Below are 17500 nucleotides of genomic sequence, written 5' to 3'. Positions count from 1 at the left end.
AAAACCTTCAATTAATACCAACGATGACCTGATTCAATTTTGGGGGTCAAAGGTCAAAGCGGTCACTATGACCTCCTGTTTTTCCCATTTTCTTTTGAAGGTGATAACTCAGGAACTCTGAGAGACATTTGTCAAATTCTGGCACAATCGTTCACTTGGACGCAGTGATGATGTGAATAGATTTAGGTATTTAAAGGTCAAAGGTCAGAGTCGATATGACCTCCCGTCGGCCTCATTCACCCATTTCCATTTTTTGTGAACGTAATATCCCAAAAATAAACTTTGGCACAAATGTTCAACATGAGTTCAAAGGATGAACTCATAACATTTTGTGGTCACCAAAGGTCAAAGGTCAAGGTCACTTTGAGGTCAATATCCAAACGGGTTTGAACACGTTGATGTAAACTACAACTTGAGTTCTTAACGGAAGCAGACAAACTTCTAAGTTTTAGTGAATTCCTTTGAAATAAACTAAAGTCTGTAAACAAAACACTTTTAAACGGTCTTTTATTTCACCTTCATCTCCACGAGGAAAACGTGAAACTAAACCATTTGGTAAAACGTGTGATTGTTTGTGTGTCCTGTGTTTTCTCAGGTTTCCCTCAGCACACCGTCGCCTCTCCGACCGACCAGGACGCCAAACCTTCGTTCAGCATGGCGTAAGTAGGACGGAGTATATACCTCCGCGGTCCCGGACGGTGTTGTCAGTCTTTATAAATGTGTGTGTGTGTGTGTGTGTGTGTGTGTGTGTGTGTGTGTGTGTGTGTGTGTGTGTGTGTGTGTGTGTGTGTGTGTGTGTGTGTGTGTGTGTGCCAGTCACCTGGACGGCGGCGGTGGACCCGGTCTGTCTCTGGGAGGATTCTTCTGTCCACAGTGTCACGCCAAATACACAGAGCTTCCTGTGGAGTGTAAAGTCTGCGGTGAGTTTCATCTCCGCGGTGACGTCACAATAAAACGACACCTGGAACAAGTCGTCACGAAGGCTGCTGCTACGTCCTGCTGCGTCGTGGTGCTGCACACAGTTCACGCACAACAGGAACCTGTTGAAGTTCACGTGAAGCTTCGGAAATGTGTGAATGGAGTTTAACGTGTGTGTTTGTGTGTGTGTGTGTGCGTGCGTGTGTGTGTGTCTCTGTCTCCCAGGTTTGACTCTGGTGTCGGCGCCCCATCTGGCCCGGTCCTTCCACCACCTCTTCCCCCTGCAGGCTTTTACAGAGAGTCCTGTGGAGGGGCTTCAAGGAAACAGGTACCTCTTTGACACACACACACACACACACACACACACACACACACACACACACGGTAAGCCACTGTGTATTTGACCTGCTGTGATCCGGCTGCAGGTTCTGTGAAGCGTGTCAGGGGGAGCTGAAGGATAAATGTGTGAGTTTGACTCTGCTGTTACAAACCGACAGTTGTTTTTCATCCATTCAGATGTCTGTCCATCTTTATTCATCTATTCTGTCTCTGTGTGTCTCCAGGTCTTCGTCTGTCCCTCCTGTCGCAGTGTGTTCTGCATGGAGTGCGACCTCTTCATCCACGACACGCTGCACTGCTGCCCCTGCTGCATCCACAGTCACAGCTGAGACACCTGGAGGACACGTTTATGGAGGACACATTTATGGAGGACACGTTTATGGAGGACACATTTATAGAGATGGAGATGATGTGAGCTCTGCTGAAAACACGTGATCATTTCCTAAAAAACTGTACAGCCTCCCAACATGTTAAAGTTTAAACACACTTTTGTATTATAGTTCAGCAGTTACAATAAAAATGGATTTATTTTTTTTTCTACTTGTTTAAACGCTTCAGCAGCTGTTGATTGATTTCAGCACACATCAACATATATTTTATGAACTGGTTCTTTGACTCTTATTTAAATGTGACTTACTAAATTATTGACAGAATCAAAATTGTACTATTTTAAATTATCTAAATGTTGGGGGGAAAAACATACAGAATGTTTAAAACTTAAACTTAATATAAGAAAAATATGAACACAAATTCACCCAAAAAGAGAAAGGAAGTACTGATGCATTTGACCTCTGACCTCAGTATAATTTTGTATTTGTTAATCCTGACATTACAAGTAGTAGAGAGTAAAAAAACAACAACATTCAAGCATCAGAGTAAGTTAAATGTTCACAAAACACTGTAAAGAAACTTTTTTAAGTCAATAAAATGACACCAAAAAAAAGACTATACAACTATAACTAGGTATGAAATGACAACAATAGAGTTTGGGGGTGGGGGGGGCGTTACATGTCTGTGGCCCGGGGCCCGCTGTCTCTCGATCCGCCCCTGGTTACATCCACATACAGAACAAACCGACGCTTCAGTCATAAATATTAAATGTCCGCTTCCGGTGTTGCCACCAATGGTCATGACGGGCGTGTCAACGTACCGCTGACCAATCGCGTGTCGACGTTTTACTTCCGCGTGTTAGGACTTGTCAGGCGGTGATTGGTGCAGCGCAGCAGTGCGGTTTCCAACGTGCCCCCCCCCCCCCCCCTCCAGTGTTATGAAGACGGAAGACACCAGAAGAAGATGGAGATGGCTCACGCGCTGCTCCGCGGCTCCGTCGCGCTCCTCCTCGTGCTGCTGTGCTGCGGCGGAGAGTCCGAGATCAGCCTCGTGACCTGCGGCTCGCTGGTCAAACTGCTCAACACGCGCCACAACGTCCGGCTGCACTCCCACGACGTCAAATACGGTTCAGGTAACGTCCGGCCGCGGTCCCGCGACACGTCACGGCCCGCTGCAGCCACACGGAACCGGACCGCGCGGCTTCCGTTTCACGTGCTTGAATCCCGTTCAAAAAACAGACGATTTAAAGTCGCGTCGCTCTTCTCGCCGGTTTCCGTTAACCGGAGGCCTCGCGGGGTCCAGCTCTCATCCGGTGCGTCGTTCATCCAGCTGGCGTCCTTCACCCCGTTAAAACACCGGCTCTTCTTCTGTTGTGACGTCAGAGAGGTGCAGGGACGACAGGTGGATAAATGTCATAACCTGAAATTCAAGTCGAAACAAACTTATTGTGTGTTTTCCCGCCCGATGTTAAGATGAGCTGACGTCAATGTGAGAAATATACAAATGGTCTCTTTGGGTTTTGTGGTTTTGTCCGGAAAGCAGAGAAATAGTTTTCTGATGTTTGACCGGATGTTTTTTCCGTCTGCTGCGTGGCGGCGACACGAATGACGTCAGTTTAATGTTCGAGCAGGTTCATTGTCACCTCGACCTGTTCATTCATTCACTCACTCACTCATTCACTCACTCATGCATTCACTCACTCACTCACTCACTCACTCACTCACTCACTCACTCACTCATGCATTCACTCACTCACTCACTCACTCACTCACTCACTCATGCATTCACTCACTCACTCACTCACTCACTCACTCACTCACTCACTCACTCACTCATGCTCACTCACTCACTCACTCACTCACTCACTCACTCACTCACTCATGCATTCACTCACTCACTCACTCATTCATTCACTCACTCACTCACTCATTCATAATGTAGTAACACATTAAGGTGTTTGGGTGAAAGGGACATCAAAGTGAACCGCTGGGCTTCCTGTCGTCCTCTTCAAAGTAAAAGCCATTTGTAAAATGAATCCGTCCTTTAACGACGTTTTTGTTGTGTCTGAAAAATTCGTATTTTTTTTTGTCAGCATCTTTTCTCTAAAAATGTGATTAAATTTTCAGAATAGAAAAATATGAAGTTTTATTCCAGTAAAGAGTTTTTAGTCTATAAACAGCTGACTGTCACAGAGCTTCACGTAGGAGACACGGAGGACAGTTTGTCCTGGTTTCATCTCTTCAAGTGAAACTACGACATCAGAGTTCTCCTGGATGACTGGGTGTGTGTGTGTGTGTGTGTGTGTGTGTGTGTGTGTGTGTGTGTGTGTGTGTGTGTGTGTGTGTGTGTGTGTGTGTGTGTGTGTGTGTGTGTGTGTGTGTGTGTGTGTGTGTGTGTGTGTGTGTGTGTGTGTGTGTGTGTGTGTGTGTGTGTGTGTGTGTGTGTGTGTGTGTGTGTGTGTGTGTGTGTGTGTGTGTGTGTGTGTGTGTGTGTGTGTGTGTGTGTGTGTGTGTGTGTGTGTGTGTGTGTGTGTGTGTGTGTGTGTGTGTGTGTGTGTGTGTGTGTGTGTGTGTGTGTGTGTGTGTGTGTGTGTGTGTGTGTGTGTGTGTGTGTGTGTGTGTGTGTGTGTGTGTGTGTGTGTGTGTGTGTGTGTGTGTGTGTGTGTGTGTGTGTGTGTGTGTGTGTGTGTGTGTGTGTGTGTGTGTCTGTGTGTGTGTGTGTGTGTGTGTGTGTGTGTGTGTGTGTGTGTGTGTGTGTGTGTGTGTGTGTGTGTGTGTGTGTGTGTGTGTGTGTGTGTGTGTGTGTGTGTGTGTGTGTGTGTGTGTGTGTGTGTCTGTGTGTGTGTGTGTGTGTGTGTGTGTGTGTGTGTGTGTGTGTGTGTGTGTGTGTCTGTGTGTGTGTGTGTGTCTGTGTGTGTGTGTGTGTGTGTGTGTGTGTGTGTGTGTGTGTGTGTGTGTGTGTGTGTGTGTGTGTGTGTGTGTGTGTCTGTGTGTGTGTGTGTGTGTGTGTGTGTGTGTGTGTGTGTGTCTGTGTGTGTGTGTGTGTGTGTGTGTGTGTGTGTGTGTGTGTGTGTGTGTGTGTGTGTGTGTGTGTGTGTGTGTGTGTGTGTGTGTGTGTGTGTGTGTGTGTGTGTGTGTGTGTGTGTGTGTGTGTGTAGGCAGTGGACAGCAGTCTGTAACCGGAGTTGAGAGCGCCGACGACGCCAACAGTTACTGGCAGATCCGTGGGCGGTCCAACCTCCCGTGTCAGCGTGGCGTCGCCATCATGTGCGGTCAGACCATCCGCATCACGCACATGAAGACCGGCCGCAACCTGCACACGCACCACTTCAGCTCGCCGCTGTCCAACAACCAGGTGAGAAGGTTTGAACGCCCCGTGAGTGTCCCTGAACGCAGCACGGTGATGCACACGGAGCAGCAGGAAGCAGCGACCTTCAAGTTCCTCACGCTAACGTGAACATCTGTGATGTCACCATGGAAACCTGAAACTGGAGCAGAACAACATCAACAGAAAATCTTCAACAGCCGAGTGTTCCTGAGCCCATGCGGTGATTTCAAAACTCTGGAAATCATCAACAGAGAAACTTGAAACGTTTCAGAAAGTCTGTCGGAGATGAAGCGACGAGCCGGGCGAGGTGTTCTGATGACATCACGTTTCAAGAGGGGGCGGAGCTTCACCGTCCGAGACCGAAGAAGAAGAAGGAGCGTCGGGTGAGGAGACACCAGGTGGGGTTTTTCTTTGATGTCGGCGGGAGTTGTGCAACCGTGAATTCGTCCCCCAGAGTCAGACTGTCAACACTGAGTTCCACTGGGAACCTTCTGAGGGGAAAAATCATCCAAAAGAACAGGAAGTGAAACAAGACGAGACACAAGAGGTCAGTCACTTCAAAATCAAACAGGAAGCAGAAAACTCCGACTGACCTGAAGACCACGAAGCAGAAAAGAAGTCAGAAGGTGATGATGTTGATCAGGACGACACTCGTGAAGGTCGTTACTTCCTGCTGCTCCGTGTGCATCACTGCGCTGCGTTCAACAGGAACACTCTCAACTTGTTTTTGGACGCTCTGCTCACCACTGTCCCCCCCCCCCCCTCCTCTTACCTCCCTCCCCCCCTCTCCTCCCCCACCAGGAGGTCAGCGCCTTCGGCGAGCAGGGCGAGGGCGACGACCTTGATGTGTGGGCGGTGCAGTGCGACGGCGTCCACTGGGAGCGCGACGAGGCGGTGCGCTTCAAACACGTGGGCACCGACGCCTTCCTGAGCGTGACCGGCGAGCAGTACGGACACCCGATCCGCGGCCAGCGCGAGGTGCACGGCATGGCCGCGCCCAACCAGAACAACTGGTGGCGCACCGTGGAGGGCGTGTTCATCCAGCCCGGCCAGGACCCGCTGCGCCACGACGAGCTCTGACATCATCACCGGGGGACGCGCGTGTGCGTTTGTTTTCCAGCCGACTGGACTAAATGTGAGAATGACGTGGAAGACCGAGGACTCGTCTCTGAACCTGTGAAGATCTCGAGGTGTTCGGATGTGACGGTTCCTACGGAGAGACTCTTAAACATCACCGCTGTAGTTTCATTAAATTTCGTCCATAAATCTGCATTTTCTACAGAACGTCCTCAGTCTGAATGTTTTAGAGACGCTCTGTCCAAGAAAACCTTTTTTTTGTTATTTTCGTTGATATTTGTTGCTTCTTTGACGCGTTTAGGTGGAAACGACTAAATAATGAAGATGCAGCTCGACTCTGGTTGCTTTTGCTGAACTGGTCTAATTTCTGCTGATCTCACGTTTTGTAATAAAAATAAAAAGACGAGTCGCTGGACGTCGTTTCTATCCGACGTTAAACTTTAGAATAACCATAAAAAACCAGCAGCTGAAGATGGTTTATGTTCAACCTGAATACTACGAAGTCACTCGGTTTAAGCTGCACTCTTTTCCTATTGCCAGCAGGTGGTGCTGTTGTGCTCCACCTGATCCAACATATAACATCAAATCCAATTCAGTCATTGATTAAATGAAAAGTGAATGAGTTATTGTTTATCAGTTGTCGAGCGTGATGTCGAAGTTTGGACATAAAAAGTTGTTCATCATTACGGACGCTTTTTTGTTTTTCTGATTAAAGTTTAAAACTATTCGGGTCTAATCGGATGTTTAAAGACGAGTCGTAATCAGTCTGACTTTCAGGTCCATTAATTAATACTACACTTCCCATAATGCAACACTCATGGCTTTTATTGGACTTTTCTCTGCATTTCAAACTGTCCCGTTTTTAGTGCAGTGACGTCATCAGGGGGATTTTTTTTTTTTTCAGATTTGCCAAAACGTTCAGTCATTTAATTGGAATTAAAAATAAACTCTAATGAAAATAATAATTACTGTGATTACTATCTTAACAGAATGTTTTCAGTTTATTTATAAACTAATATAACTCTACCGGTGTGCTAACATTTTGGTTTTAATGCTATTTTACTTTTCTTTTTGCTTCATTTGGTTTTTTTACCCCAAAAAGGGGCGGGACTTGTCTCAAGCCAGAATCCCCGGATGTGCCTGTCGGAGCTGCTGAAGGCCTCCTGGAGGAGCTGCTGAAGGCCTCCTGGAGAACCTGCTGAAGGCCTCCTGGAGAACCTGCTGAAGGCCTCCTGGAGAACCTGCTGAAGGCCTCCTGGAGAACCTGCTGAAGGCCTCCTGGAGAACCTGCTGAAGGCCTCCTGGAGAACCTGCTGAAGGCCTCCTGGAGAACCTGCGGGGTTCTTATCGCTTTAAAAGCAGTATGCTAGGCTGTGGTTGTCATGGCAACTTGTGGGGAACTGAAAACGTATTAAACCCGTCTCCAGGGGGAGGAGCTACCGGAAGGAACCGCGGGAAGCAGCTCGAGCGGAGTTGAGTTAATCTTCATGTTATGAGCGACAGGTGAGTAAAAGGGTTTGAGTTGTAAACATGTTCGGAGGTATAAAGGAACAAACTGAATGTTTTGGTCGCACAAGGCGCGAACAGACGATTTCCGGGTCACCGGTATGTTCCGGAACACCGGAGGCCTGAATTCACCGCGCGCTCCGGTCTGGTCCGCTCCGGTCCGGTCCGCTCCGCTCCGGTCCGGTCCGTTCACACCGGGTCCGACTTCTGGCAGCAGCCGGAACCAGAACCGTTTTCACGTCCGGCAACAAAACCGACAGTGTTTGAGTTTATTTCTTTAATTTCTCCGCCGCGACGACAAGAAGCCGGTTGATGAACGAGTTCACGGGATGATGAGGTTTCTGACGACGGTAGAACCAGCAGGTCTCTCCTCCTCCTCCTTCTCCTCCTCCTTACTCCGACTCATTCTCCTCCTTCTCTTCCTCCTCCTTCTTCTTCTTCTCCTCCTTCTCTTCCTCCTCCTCTTCCTCTTCCTCCTCCTCCTTACTCCGACTCATTCTCCTCCTTCTCCTCCTCCTTACTCCAACTCATTCTCCTCCTTTTCTTCCTCCTTCTTCTTCTTCTTCTCCTCCTTCTCTTCCTCCTCCTTCTCCTCCTCCTTACTCTGACTCATTCTCCTCCTTCTCCTCCTCTTCCTCCTTCTTCTTCTTCTCCTTCTTCTCCTCCTCCTTCCTCCTCCTCTTCCTCCTCCTCCTCCTCTTTATCCTCCTCCTCCTCTTCTGGACTGACAGCTCCATTTCTTAAGTCCTGATGGATCATGTGACGTCAGACTCAGCTGTTACCTGAAGACGTCCAGCTTTTATAAATCTGCTAAAGATGTAAACAGACAGAGAATTTACATTTATTTATTTATTGAATTAATTATTTATTTGTTTATTTGTTTTTAGATGTTGATTGTTTTTGTTGTGCAGCACTTTGATTGAACTTAAACGTGTTGCATTAATAAAACTGACCTGAGTTTGAGGAGCTGAAAACATCTTTTTGTTTTGTTTGCACTTTATAATAAATCCACATCGGTTTTAACATCTAGTTTTGTAGAAAATAGTTTAAATAAATTAAAGAAAAACCTTCAATGAGTCCAAACACGTGACAGATTTCACTTCTAATCTCTGATGAATTAAAAACAATATTAATGTGAATCATAAATCACGTTTCGAATAAAAACGGCTGAGCTGCTGTTCAGTGTTCGTCCTGCAGGTGGCGACACGTTGCCATAAATGACCGACGGTGTTGCAGGGAGCTGGGTGGACGTTTACCATCATCATCATCATCATCATCATCATCATCATCATCATCTCCGACAGGATGCTGGAGCTCAGAGATAATGATGATGATGATGTTTGTTTCTTCATCAGAGACCAGCTAATGTCACAAGCAGCTGTTTTCTTACGTCAAACATCTGGTTTAACGTCCACTAAACAACGCTGCCTTTTTCATTTGATATTTAAATGTTAAATTAATATTTAAAACCAAACGAAAAGCAGATTTAAACCGTCTTTGTTTTTAAATAATGAGCTCAGTGAATGTTTTTCATTTATAACGTGATTTACCAACAAATTTTCGTTTTTATTTAAAACCATTTTAACCACTTATTAAACTTTCTCAGCCGATAAAACATAAAAATAATAAATAACACTACGATGTAAAATAAAGGATCTTAAATGTTTCATTAATCTGCAGCAGCTTTTAAAACGGACTCTTAATCTGAAAAGGTTTGTGCGTCACTAAAAAGGCGTTTTTAAAGGAAACATTTAAATGTAAATTTTTCAGAATAAATTTCACACCTTTTAATATGATTTTATTTTTTAAATTGATAAACAGGAAGTTCAACTGGAGGGAAACACAGCTGGTTTTTTCCGCCTTTTAAAGGAACTTTTCCCTCCTTTCTTATTTCTTCCTCTGGTGAAAGGTGCACTGCTGCTGACCTTTAAGGGGGGGGGGGGTGTCCCAGGCTGTTCCACTCAGGAGTCCCAGCGGGCAGCGAGGAGGAAACGTAAATGTCCCCCCCACCTCGGAGCAGGACGTCCAGCGTTAGCATGTTTCTGATCAAGTAGAATCATCGAAGGACGTTTTTATTTCTCAAGTTTTCGTGTTTTTCACGTCAGGTCGTCTTTTTTTTCTTCTGATTTCTAAAATGATGTTTTTCTCTTTATTTAACATCATAAATAGGATTTTTATTTTTCTGAATACAAGCAGGTTAATAAAAACAAAACAACCTCAATAAAATGAGGATTTAAATCAGGAACAAACAAACTGACGTTTTAAACTCCATCAACATGTTTCTGCTCTTAAATTATGAATAATGATGCTCGTTCGTTTCGTTCTGAAGTTCTCCAGATAAACATTATCGAAGGTTCTGCAAGAACTTTGCAGCTTATTTTACTACAAATATTTATGTTTTATTTTGTAGAAAAACAATTATCCAGTTCTTTCAAAATAAAATCTTCTTGAAACAGAGATCATTTGTTTCTGTTCATATTTCAGTTCTGGATGTTTTTTGCTTTTAAGGTTCAGTTGTTATTTTCCTTCGGTTGAAGTTCGTTTTGATTTCTTCAAGCAGCTGCAGAGAAAACTGAACATTTCCACGTTTTCTTCGAATGAATTTTAGAAAGAAAGAAAAGAGTTCGATCTCAACTCACTTCACATTTTCCTTATTTCACGCTTTTATTTTGTGAAAAGAAAACGAGTTCATCTCATCGGCGACCCGACACGCTCCTACAATAAATCACAAACATCTCGTCTTGGTTTCATGAAGCTTTTGTTGAAGACGACAGGAACAGAGAGGCGGTGCCTTGCTCGGAGGTCGGGGCAGCAGGGCGGAGGCCCGGCCGACTGATGCCCTTTCATTATTGCACTGCTTGCTGCAGCTCCCACAGTAGTGCAACAGGGAAAGAGTGTCAGGCAGACAGTTTGATCACAACCATCAATGACGTCAGCATCTCGTTGGAATAAATTATAACATGGCAGCTGTCAATCAATCAATCAATCAGTCAGTCAGTCCAGACTTCAGAAACAGCTCACCGGCTCATTCAAACCAAACTATGAACTTTTCAATTTAAACTGATGAATCTGAACTTATTAAACATCAGAAAGTTGAAGGTTGATTTCAGCCAACGAGTTCAACCAGAAAAGATCTCCAACATCCAGCTGGGAAATCTGTCAAAATCTGAGATCAATAAATTAGATTAGAATAGTTCTGTGATTTGCAGCATGATTATTATCACAGGAAGTTATTACATATTAAATTCTTTATCAGGTAAAAAAAAAAAAAAAATCGAATTTTTCTTTCATGAGTTGTAATTTTAACGCAAAAAAATTACATCAACATTTTTGGGAAAATCTGCAAAAACTAAATATTTTTGATCGCAACAATCAGAAAAAGCAGCTGGATCGTTTGATTCACCATCAACCTGCAGAAAATGGACCTGCATGTTCATGTTGCACAAATAACAGACGGCAGGTGTTTCTGATGATCTTTATTAAAACGGGATGAAGGAGAATTAAACAACATTTTCTTTTGAGGGAAATAATTTGCAGATGAAAAAAAATAAATCACAAACTTTTGAAATTTCTTTTTTAAGCCTTTAAGAGTTTAAAAAGCTATCGGGACCAACGCTGCCTAGCGTGAACACGCCGGAGGACGGAGACCAGCCCTCGGAGTCAAGACCCTATAAGCAATATTGCACTACTCCGTTAACTCCGTGAAAGCAGAGGCAATATTGATAGGGTCTCGTCTCCAAGGAGACGGAGACGGACGTCCTCTCGGAGACGAGGGAGGAGGAAGGACAAACACCGGGAGAGCTGCGGTCGGGTCGACTTACCGTCCAGAACATCTGATGAACTGGTTTGTTTTTTTTGCCCAGATGTTCAGATCTTAAAGAAACAAGAACCTTCAGGTCAAAACAAGGACATCAAAGAGTTCAGAGGTTCCTGTTGAACGCAGCGCAGCGCTGCACCCGGAGATGAAGCTACGAGCTCCATCAGGACACTACGAGCTCCATCAGGACACTACGAGCTCCATCAGGAAGCTACGAGCTCCATCAGGACGTACTCACAGTTTATCATCACTGAGTTCCTCACGTTAACACCTGAACATCAGTGATGTCACCATGGAAACCTGGAACAACATCAACAGGAAATCTTCAACCCGCCTGCTTACAGCCGAGTGTTCCTGAGCCCATGCAGTGATTTCCACCACAGAATCAGGGCTGTTTTTAAAGCCGCACCGCCTTGAAATCATCAACAGAGAAACTTGAAACGTTTCAGAAAGTCTGTCGGAGATGAAGCGACGAGCCGGGCGAGGTGTTCTGATGGTGGTCAACGGTTCAAGAGGGGGCGGAGCTTCACCGTCCAAAGACTGAAGAAGAAGAAGGAGCGTCAGGTGAGGAGACACCAGGTGGGTTTTTTCTTTGACGTTGGCGGGAGTTGTGCAACCGTGAATTCATTCCCCAGAGTCAGACTGTCAACACTGAGTTCCACTGGGAACCTTCTGAGGGGAAAAACATTCGCTGTAAAACCACCTGAATTGTCACTGATGGCTGATGACATCACTGATGGATGGCTGATGACATCACTGATGGATGGTTGATGACATCACTGATGGATGAAAGTTTATTGACCTCGACAGTCTTCCAGATTTAAACCAGGAAGTTTTCAGTTGTTCTCATTCTCTGAACTTTTTGATCGAAACCTTTTATGTCAGTTTGACCTTTTTTTTTTTTCACCATCTGTCAACAAAAATAAAACTAATTGCATCATTTTGTGCAGCTGATGAGGACGAACAAGAAAAGACAAAAACAGAAGGAGAGGAGGAGGAGGAGGAGGAGGAGGAGTAAACCTGTGGGCGTCGCCATGCCGACAGAGAAGAACGAGATGCAGCTCGTCCACATTTAAAAACGTTACTTTTCCTGAAGCTGTTCGTGGAGAAACAGAAAGTTCATCTACAACTTTGAGGAGTCACCTTGAGCTGTCGGAGGTTTCTTCCTGTTAGAGAGTTTTTCTCCCTTAAAGAGGAGTTTTTTCCTCCTAGCTGATGTGGGAATTGTTGAATTGTTGGTTTCTCTGTATAATATTGTAAAGTTCTGCTGTAAGGACTTTAATGTATTAAGTACCATGAAATAACCTGTTGTGATTTGGCGCGATAGAAATTAAGTTGAATTGAATTGAATTGAATTGAAAGCGTGACGAGCTTTTCAGACTCCGACTGAGTTACACCTCGAAAAACAGGCTGCTTTTTAATTTGACTCGTTCTACTTGAACTTAAAAATCTTTCACACTTTAAACGTCATCGAGCACATTTTAACGTCATAAAATCTGCAAGTGGTTGAAGGTAAAGAACGACTTCAATCAACCACGAGGAAGACGCAGTTTTATCCAGTTTTCTTACAAATAAATCAACAAAACTGGATTTGTTTTTTGTCTGCAGCCTCTTATTCATTAATAATTTATAAATATACGGAGAAATTTTATTCGACAGGTTAATTTTATACAAATTCAAAAATAGTATTTTACTATTTAAAATGATCAGTATGGGAGATCTAAAGTAAATCCTTGTTTCTTATAACTCTCAGTGTCCGGTAGAAGTTAGAAAATTTTTAGGTGAGAAATTCACTTCCTGTTCTTTAAAAAAAAAAAAAAAAAACTTAACAATCCTCCAGTTTTCCTAATTTTCATCTAATTAAAACGACACTTTTCCATCTTATTTCTGTTGTTTTTTTGGATGGTAAAATGTGTACTTCCTGTTTTATTTTGTTGCTCCACGTCTGTCTCTCTTTCTTTCATTTCTAAACATGTTTTACATTTCCTGAGATCAAACCGGAGAGTTTTGAAACTTCAGATTTTCCCAGCAGCCATCTGCACGTCGTCTTTACTGCAACGTTGCATTAAAACGGCGTGAAGTGCATTTTGTTTTCGGAGTTAAAGGTCATCAACATAAAATCAAACAAACTCAGTCCTGATGTTTCCGTGTTCTTGCAGAACATTTTCAAAACACTTCTGTGTGTTTTGTATCGATCAGGACTGATGAAAGGAGAAGCGCTGCACTTTGACCCTCTTTAAGACCGGTGATAACCCCCCCCCCCACCTCCCCCTACCTACCCCTCCCCCAACACACCTTTTTTTTTATTTTAAGAAACGTTCAGGGTCCTTCATGATCTGCTCCCAAACCTCACAAAACAAAATCACACTTTACAAGTTCAGTGTTAAAAACAAGAAAAAATACAAATCAAATTTTTAGAAATTTAAATCAATTCGTTCATCCAACAAATATGTTAAAATAAATAAATACTTCACTTCCTCTACGATATAAAAACTTATACACACAAGAAATACACATTTTCATCCAACCTTTTTTTTTTCTCTGCGAGCTACTTTGACAACATTCATTCACATAGCTGAGCTCCACCCAAACCAGCTGAATCAGCTTCTTTTATCTGATCAATAACAAACTGATACTCAACACACAGCAGCTTTAAATTCAACAGCATGTGCAAACAAAACAAAACAATTCTCACCGTTTCAATTATAATATCAGGACATTTAAAAAACTCTTGGATTATCAGAGAATTCAGTGTTTCTGTTTAAACTTTGGTTTCCGTTCCTCAAAACATAATATTTCCATGTCAGCTGTAACGTTAGTGTTTATGTTCGGGAGCATTAGCGCTCACCGGCAGAAATATTAAATGTAGTTTAGCAGCTTACCAGCTAATTACTGTTATTAGATCAATTCATTCAGTATTTAGTTCATTTATTTCAATATCGGTGCAACTGGAGGAACGTTTTTAATCTACGTGTCGTTTCTCGTCTGTTGGTGGTTCTTATTGTGGGAACTCTGAAAATGTTTATTACTTCATTCAATTCAGTTTTATTTAAATTGAACCAAATCACATCACAGGTTACTTTGAGGAACTTAACACGGTAAAGTTCTTAATACAGAACTTTACAACATCGTACAGAGAAACACAACAATTCAACAATTAGCATTAAAGCTACGAAGAAAACTCCTTTAAGAGAGAAAAACCTCCGACAGAAGGAAGAAACCTCCAAGTTGGAGGCGAACTTGATTTCTGGAGCCAATACTGATATTAAAGAGACAAAAATAAACTGTATATTATCTATTTATTATCTGTTGAGGTGAGAAATGATTGAGTTTATTATCCCGACTGACTTCAGTGCACTGAAACCGTATTCATGTAATAATAACAACACCGAGGAGTGAAGCTTCACTATCAGCTTTATTCTATTAAATGTTTGGTGATTATTATTGTTATAGCTAGTTTTAAACATATATTATGTGATAATAAAAAGTCAAACAATTACATGAAAATGCATCATTTTTTTAGTCAAATTACTGCCCAACAGAAACAAAGGAAAACTCTGGATTATTAATAAATAGATATAAAAAAAAAAAAAAATCAATAACCACAATTTCTAATTGACCCTTTATGACTTTATGTCCCAGTCGGAGGTGGAGAGAACATCTCGTCTACGGTTGAACTTCAGGTGAGTTTTCCACCTGGATGTTCCAGGCTGCTGCTGGTTGCCGTGGCGACGCATTGGGGCGGCAGCTGCAGCCTCAGCGTGTTTAGCCACGCCCCCTATAGGCTGACGCTTTCATATAGACCCAGGCTGCTCTGGTATTTGCCTGCAAGCACAATGGAGCAAGACGAGCTAGTGCATGCCGCCCCGAGAGAGACACACACACACACACACACACACACACACACACACACACACACACACACACACACACACACACACACACACACACACACACACACACACACACACACACACACACACACACTTCAGTCTGGGTCTGTGACCACCTGATGAAGTGTTTAACGTGGATGCTGCTGCTGTAAGATGCTGCACATTTAAAAAACAAAACTGCATTTATCCCAGAACTTTTAAAAGCTGTTTGTTGGGATTTATCCTTGAATCTACATGATTTATTGATTGATTGGTTCCTCAGAGGGTTTTTTTTTCTAACTTCACTTCACATCACTCGACGAGTGAGGACTTAAAAAAAAAAAAAAAAAAAAAAAAAAAAACTAGGCGTTACTACAAACATGGAGCCGTTTCCTCCTCAAGACGACACTTTTCCCCTAAAGACACACAACAAACAACAAACAGCGAATTCCTCAGCAGCTTTCAAAACAGAGGCTGAATATGACGCTACACACACACACACACACACACACACACACACACACACACACACACACACGGAGGACGATGAAACCCCCCTCCACCCCTCCCTAGGCGCGGCCCTGCCCTCCACATTCCTCACAAGGAGCCCCATCCCCCCCCCTCAACGACCTGCCCCAAATAGGAAACTTACCCCATTTTTCCCACCCACACCGTGACTTCTTCTTCAAGCCTGCTCACTCAAATTATGCTTTCAAAAGCCGACTGAAAGGGAAAAAAAAGGGAGTGCTACACACACACACACACACACACACACACACACACACACACACACACACACACACACACACACACACACACACAAAATGACTGCAGCATTAACCTATAGGCTCACAAACGGCTGCCTTTTTTTTATTCCTGAAAAATACCATCTAAACTCTCCTTATTTCATCTTTTTTAATTTACATTTTTCACACATTAAAACACAGATTTGTTTAAGGCTGCAATATATATATATATATATATATATATATATATATATATATATATTATATATATTTTAAAAAGCCCTACTTTTGTACATAATAATTAGCCAGACATGAAGTTATTTTTTTGTGTTTCCTCAAATAGAAACTTTATTTACACGATTGCTGGTTTTAGATTGAAAATAAAATCCCTTTAACAATTAAAACAGCTTTCAGACTTTGTGCTTTTGATTAAATCGACTCCTCATCCAGCAGCAGCATTTAAATTAAAATCAGATTTTCTGTTTAAATGTTCTTTTTTTTTTTTTTTACAATAAGAGGATTTCACGGTGTGGCCTGCTCGTCACACCGCCGGCTAAATGTGAGAAAAACTTGTGTAAAGTTGACCTCCAAGCATGTTACTTAATCTGACACGTGGTCTGCAACGCAAAACCAAAGACGGCCTGTGAAGTTTCTGTGAACAAAATGTTCTTTTTTTCTTTTCTTTTTTTTCCGGGGGGCGTGGTCCATCCAGCAGGCCTCCAACACTATATCTACCAGCAGCCTGATAATGCAGCATGGGCTGAATAGAAAAAACTCTTCCTGTCAGAAGAAAACCTCTGAATGGTTCCCAAACTGCAGCCTGGGGACCTCCAGCGGCTCGTCACAGAGTTTCCCAAAATAAAAGACACCTATTTTTTATATATCTATATCTCTATCTATATATATAGATAGAGATATCTCTCTCTCTCTCTCTATATATATATATATAAATATATATATAGAGAGAGAGATATATATAGATATATCTATGTCTATAGATATATATATATATATATATATATATATATATATATATATATATATTTCCAATGAATTAAACTGCAAATTTAACCTTTTGCTTTTAAATTAATCGGTTAATTAAAATAAGAAAAAGTCACCTTTAAATTATATGAGAGTCCAAATTTAATAGAATTTACTCATTATTTGCACAAAACAAAACCTCAACAGAAATTTAAAAAAATTGTCACCGTATTATTTAATAAAATAAGCTCAGTCAGTTTTTAAAATTATTGATTAGGCTGCATAACTATGCTATTTACATTTCTCCCTGGAAATGTTTGTGTACGTGTGTAGTAGGCAGGAGGAGGAGGAGGAGGAGGGGAGGGGGGGGGGTGCCTTGTAACAAGAACCTCCAGAGGTTCCTCCGCCGGACTATTTCTTCCTGCATGTATCGGGCTGTGGAGGGCGAAGGCCGGATGCTATGACAATACTATTGCACTGCTTTAGTGGATGGTACAGTAGTGCAACATCGTCAAGGCAGCTGACCTCTGCATGCTGGGACACACACACACACACACACACACACACACACACACACACACACACAC

The 17500-nt window shown here is 42.9% G+C and overlaps 3 protein-coding genes across 5 annotated transcripts in view; 2 read left to right on the top strand and 1 right to left on the bottom strand.

Annotated features, from left to right (window-relative positions):
- gtf2h2 (general transcription factor IIH, polypeptide 2) overlaps window positions 1-1791 on the top strand; it is an 8156-nt gene extending 6365 nt beyond the window's left edge. The window contains exons 11-15 of one of the 2 annotated variants that reach the window (XM_069725018.1): window positions 596-659; window positions 817-920; window positions 1144-1246; window positions 1344-1383; window positions 1482-1791. In XM_069725018.1, coding sequence (XP_069581119.1) covers window positions 596-659; window positions 817-920; window positions 1144-1246; window positions 1344-1383; window positions 1482-1586 — 416 coding nt within the window. In that variant the 3' untranslated portion in view covers window positions 1587-1791. The remainder of the gene's footprint in view (window positions 1-595; window positions 660-816; window positions 921-1143; window positions 1247-1343; window positions 1384-1481) is intronic. The other variant, XM_069725020.1, reaches the window with a different exon arrangement.
- Window positions 1-17500, bottom strand: part of sub1b (SUB1 regulator of transcription b) — a 105445-nt gene that overhangs the window by 65533 nt on the left and 22412 nt on the right. The window lies entirely within an intron of this gene.
- Window positions 2528-6271, top strand: sdf2l1 (stromal cell-derived factor 2-like 1). The gene is made up of 3 exons (XM_069725021.1): window positions 2528-2719; window positions 4745-4941; window positions 5716-6271. The coding sequence occupies exons 1-3, from the start codon at window positions 2551-2553 to the stop codon at window positions 5992-5994; spliced, it is 645 nt and encodes a 214-aa protein (XP_069581122.1). The 5' UTR covers window positions 2528-2550; the 3' UTR covers window positions 5995-6271.

Source organism: Brachyistius frenatus, unplaced genomic scaffold, assembly GCF_029030835.1.
Source record: "Brachyistius frenatus isolate BFR_SWC_R1_liver_20210118 unplaced genomic scaffold, ASM2903083v1 Contig_407, whole genome shotgun sequence".
Lineage (NCBI taxonomy): Eukaryota > Metazoa > Chordata > Actinopteri > Embiotocidae > Brachyistius > Brachyistius frenatus.
The sequence above is the reverse complement of the archived record's forward strand: the minus strand, read 5'-3'. Positions and strand labels throughout refer to the sequence as shown.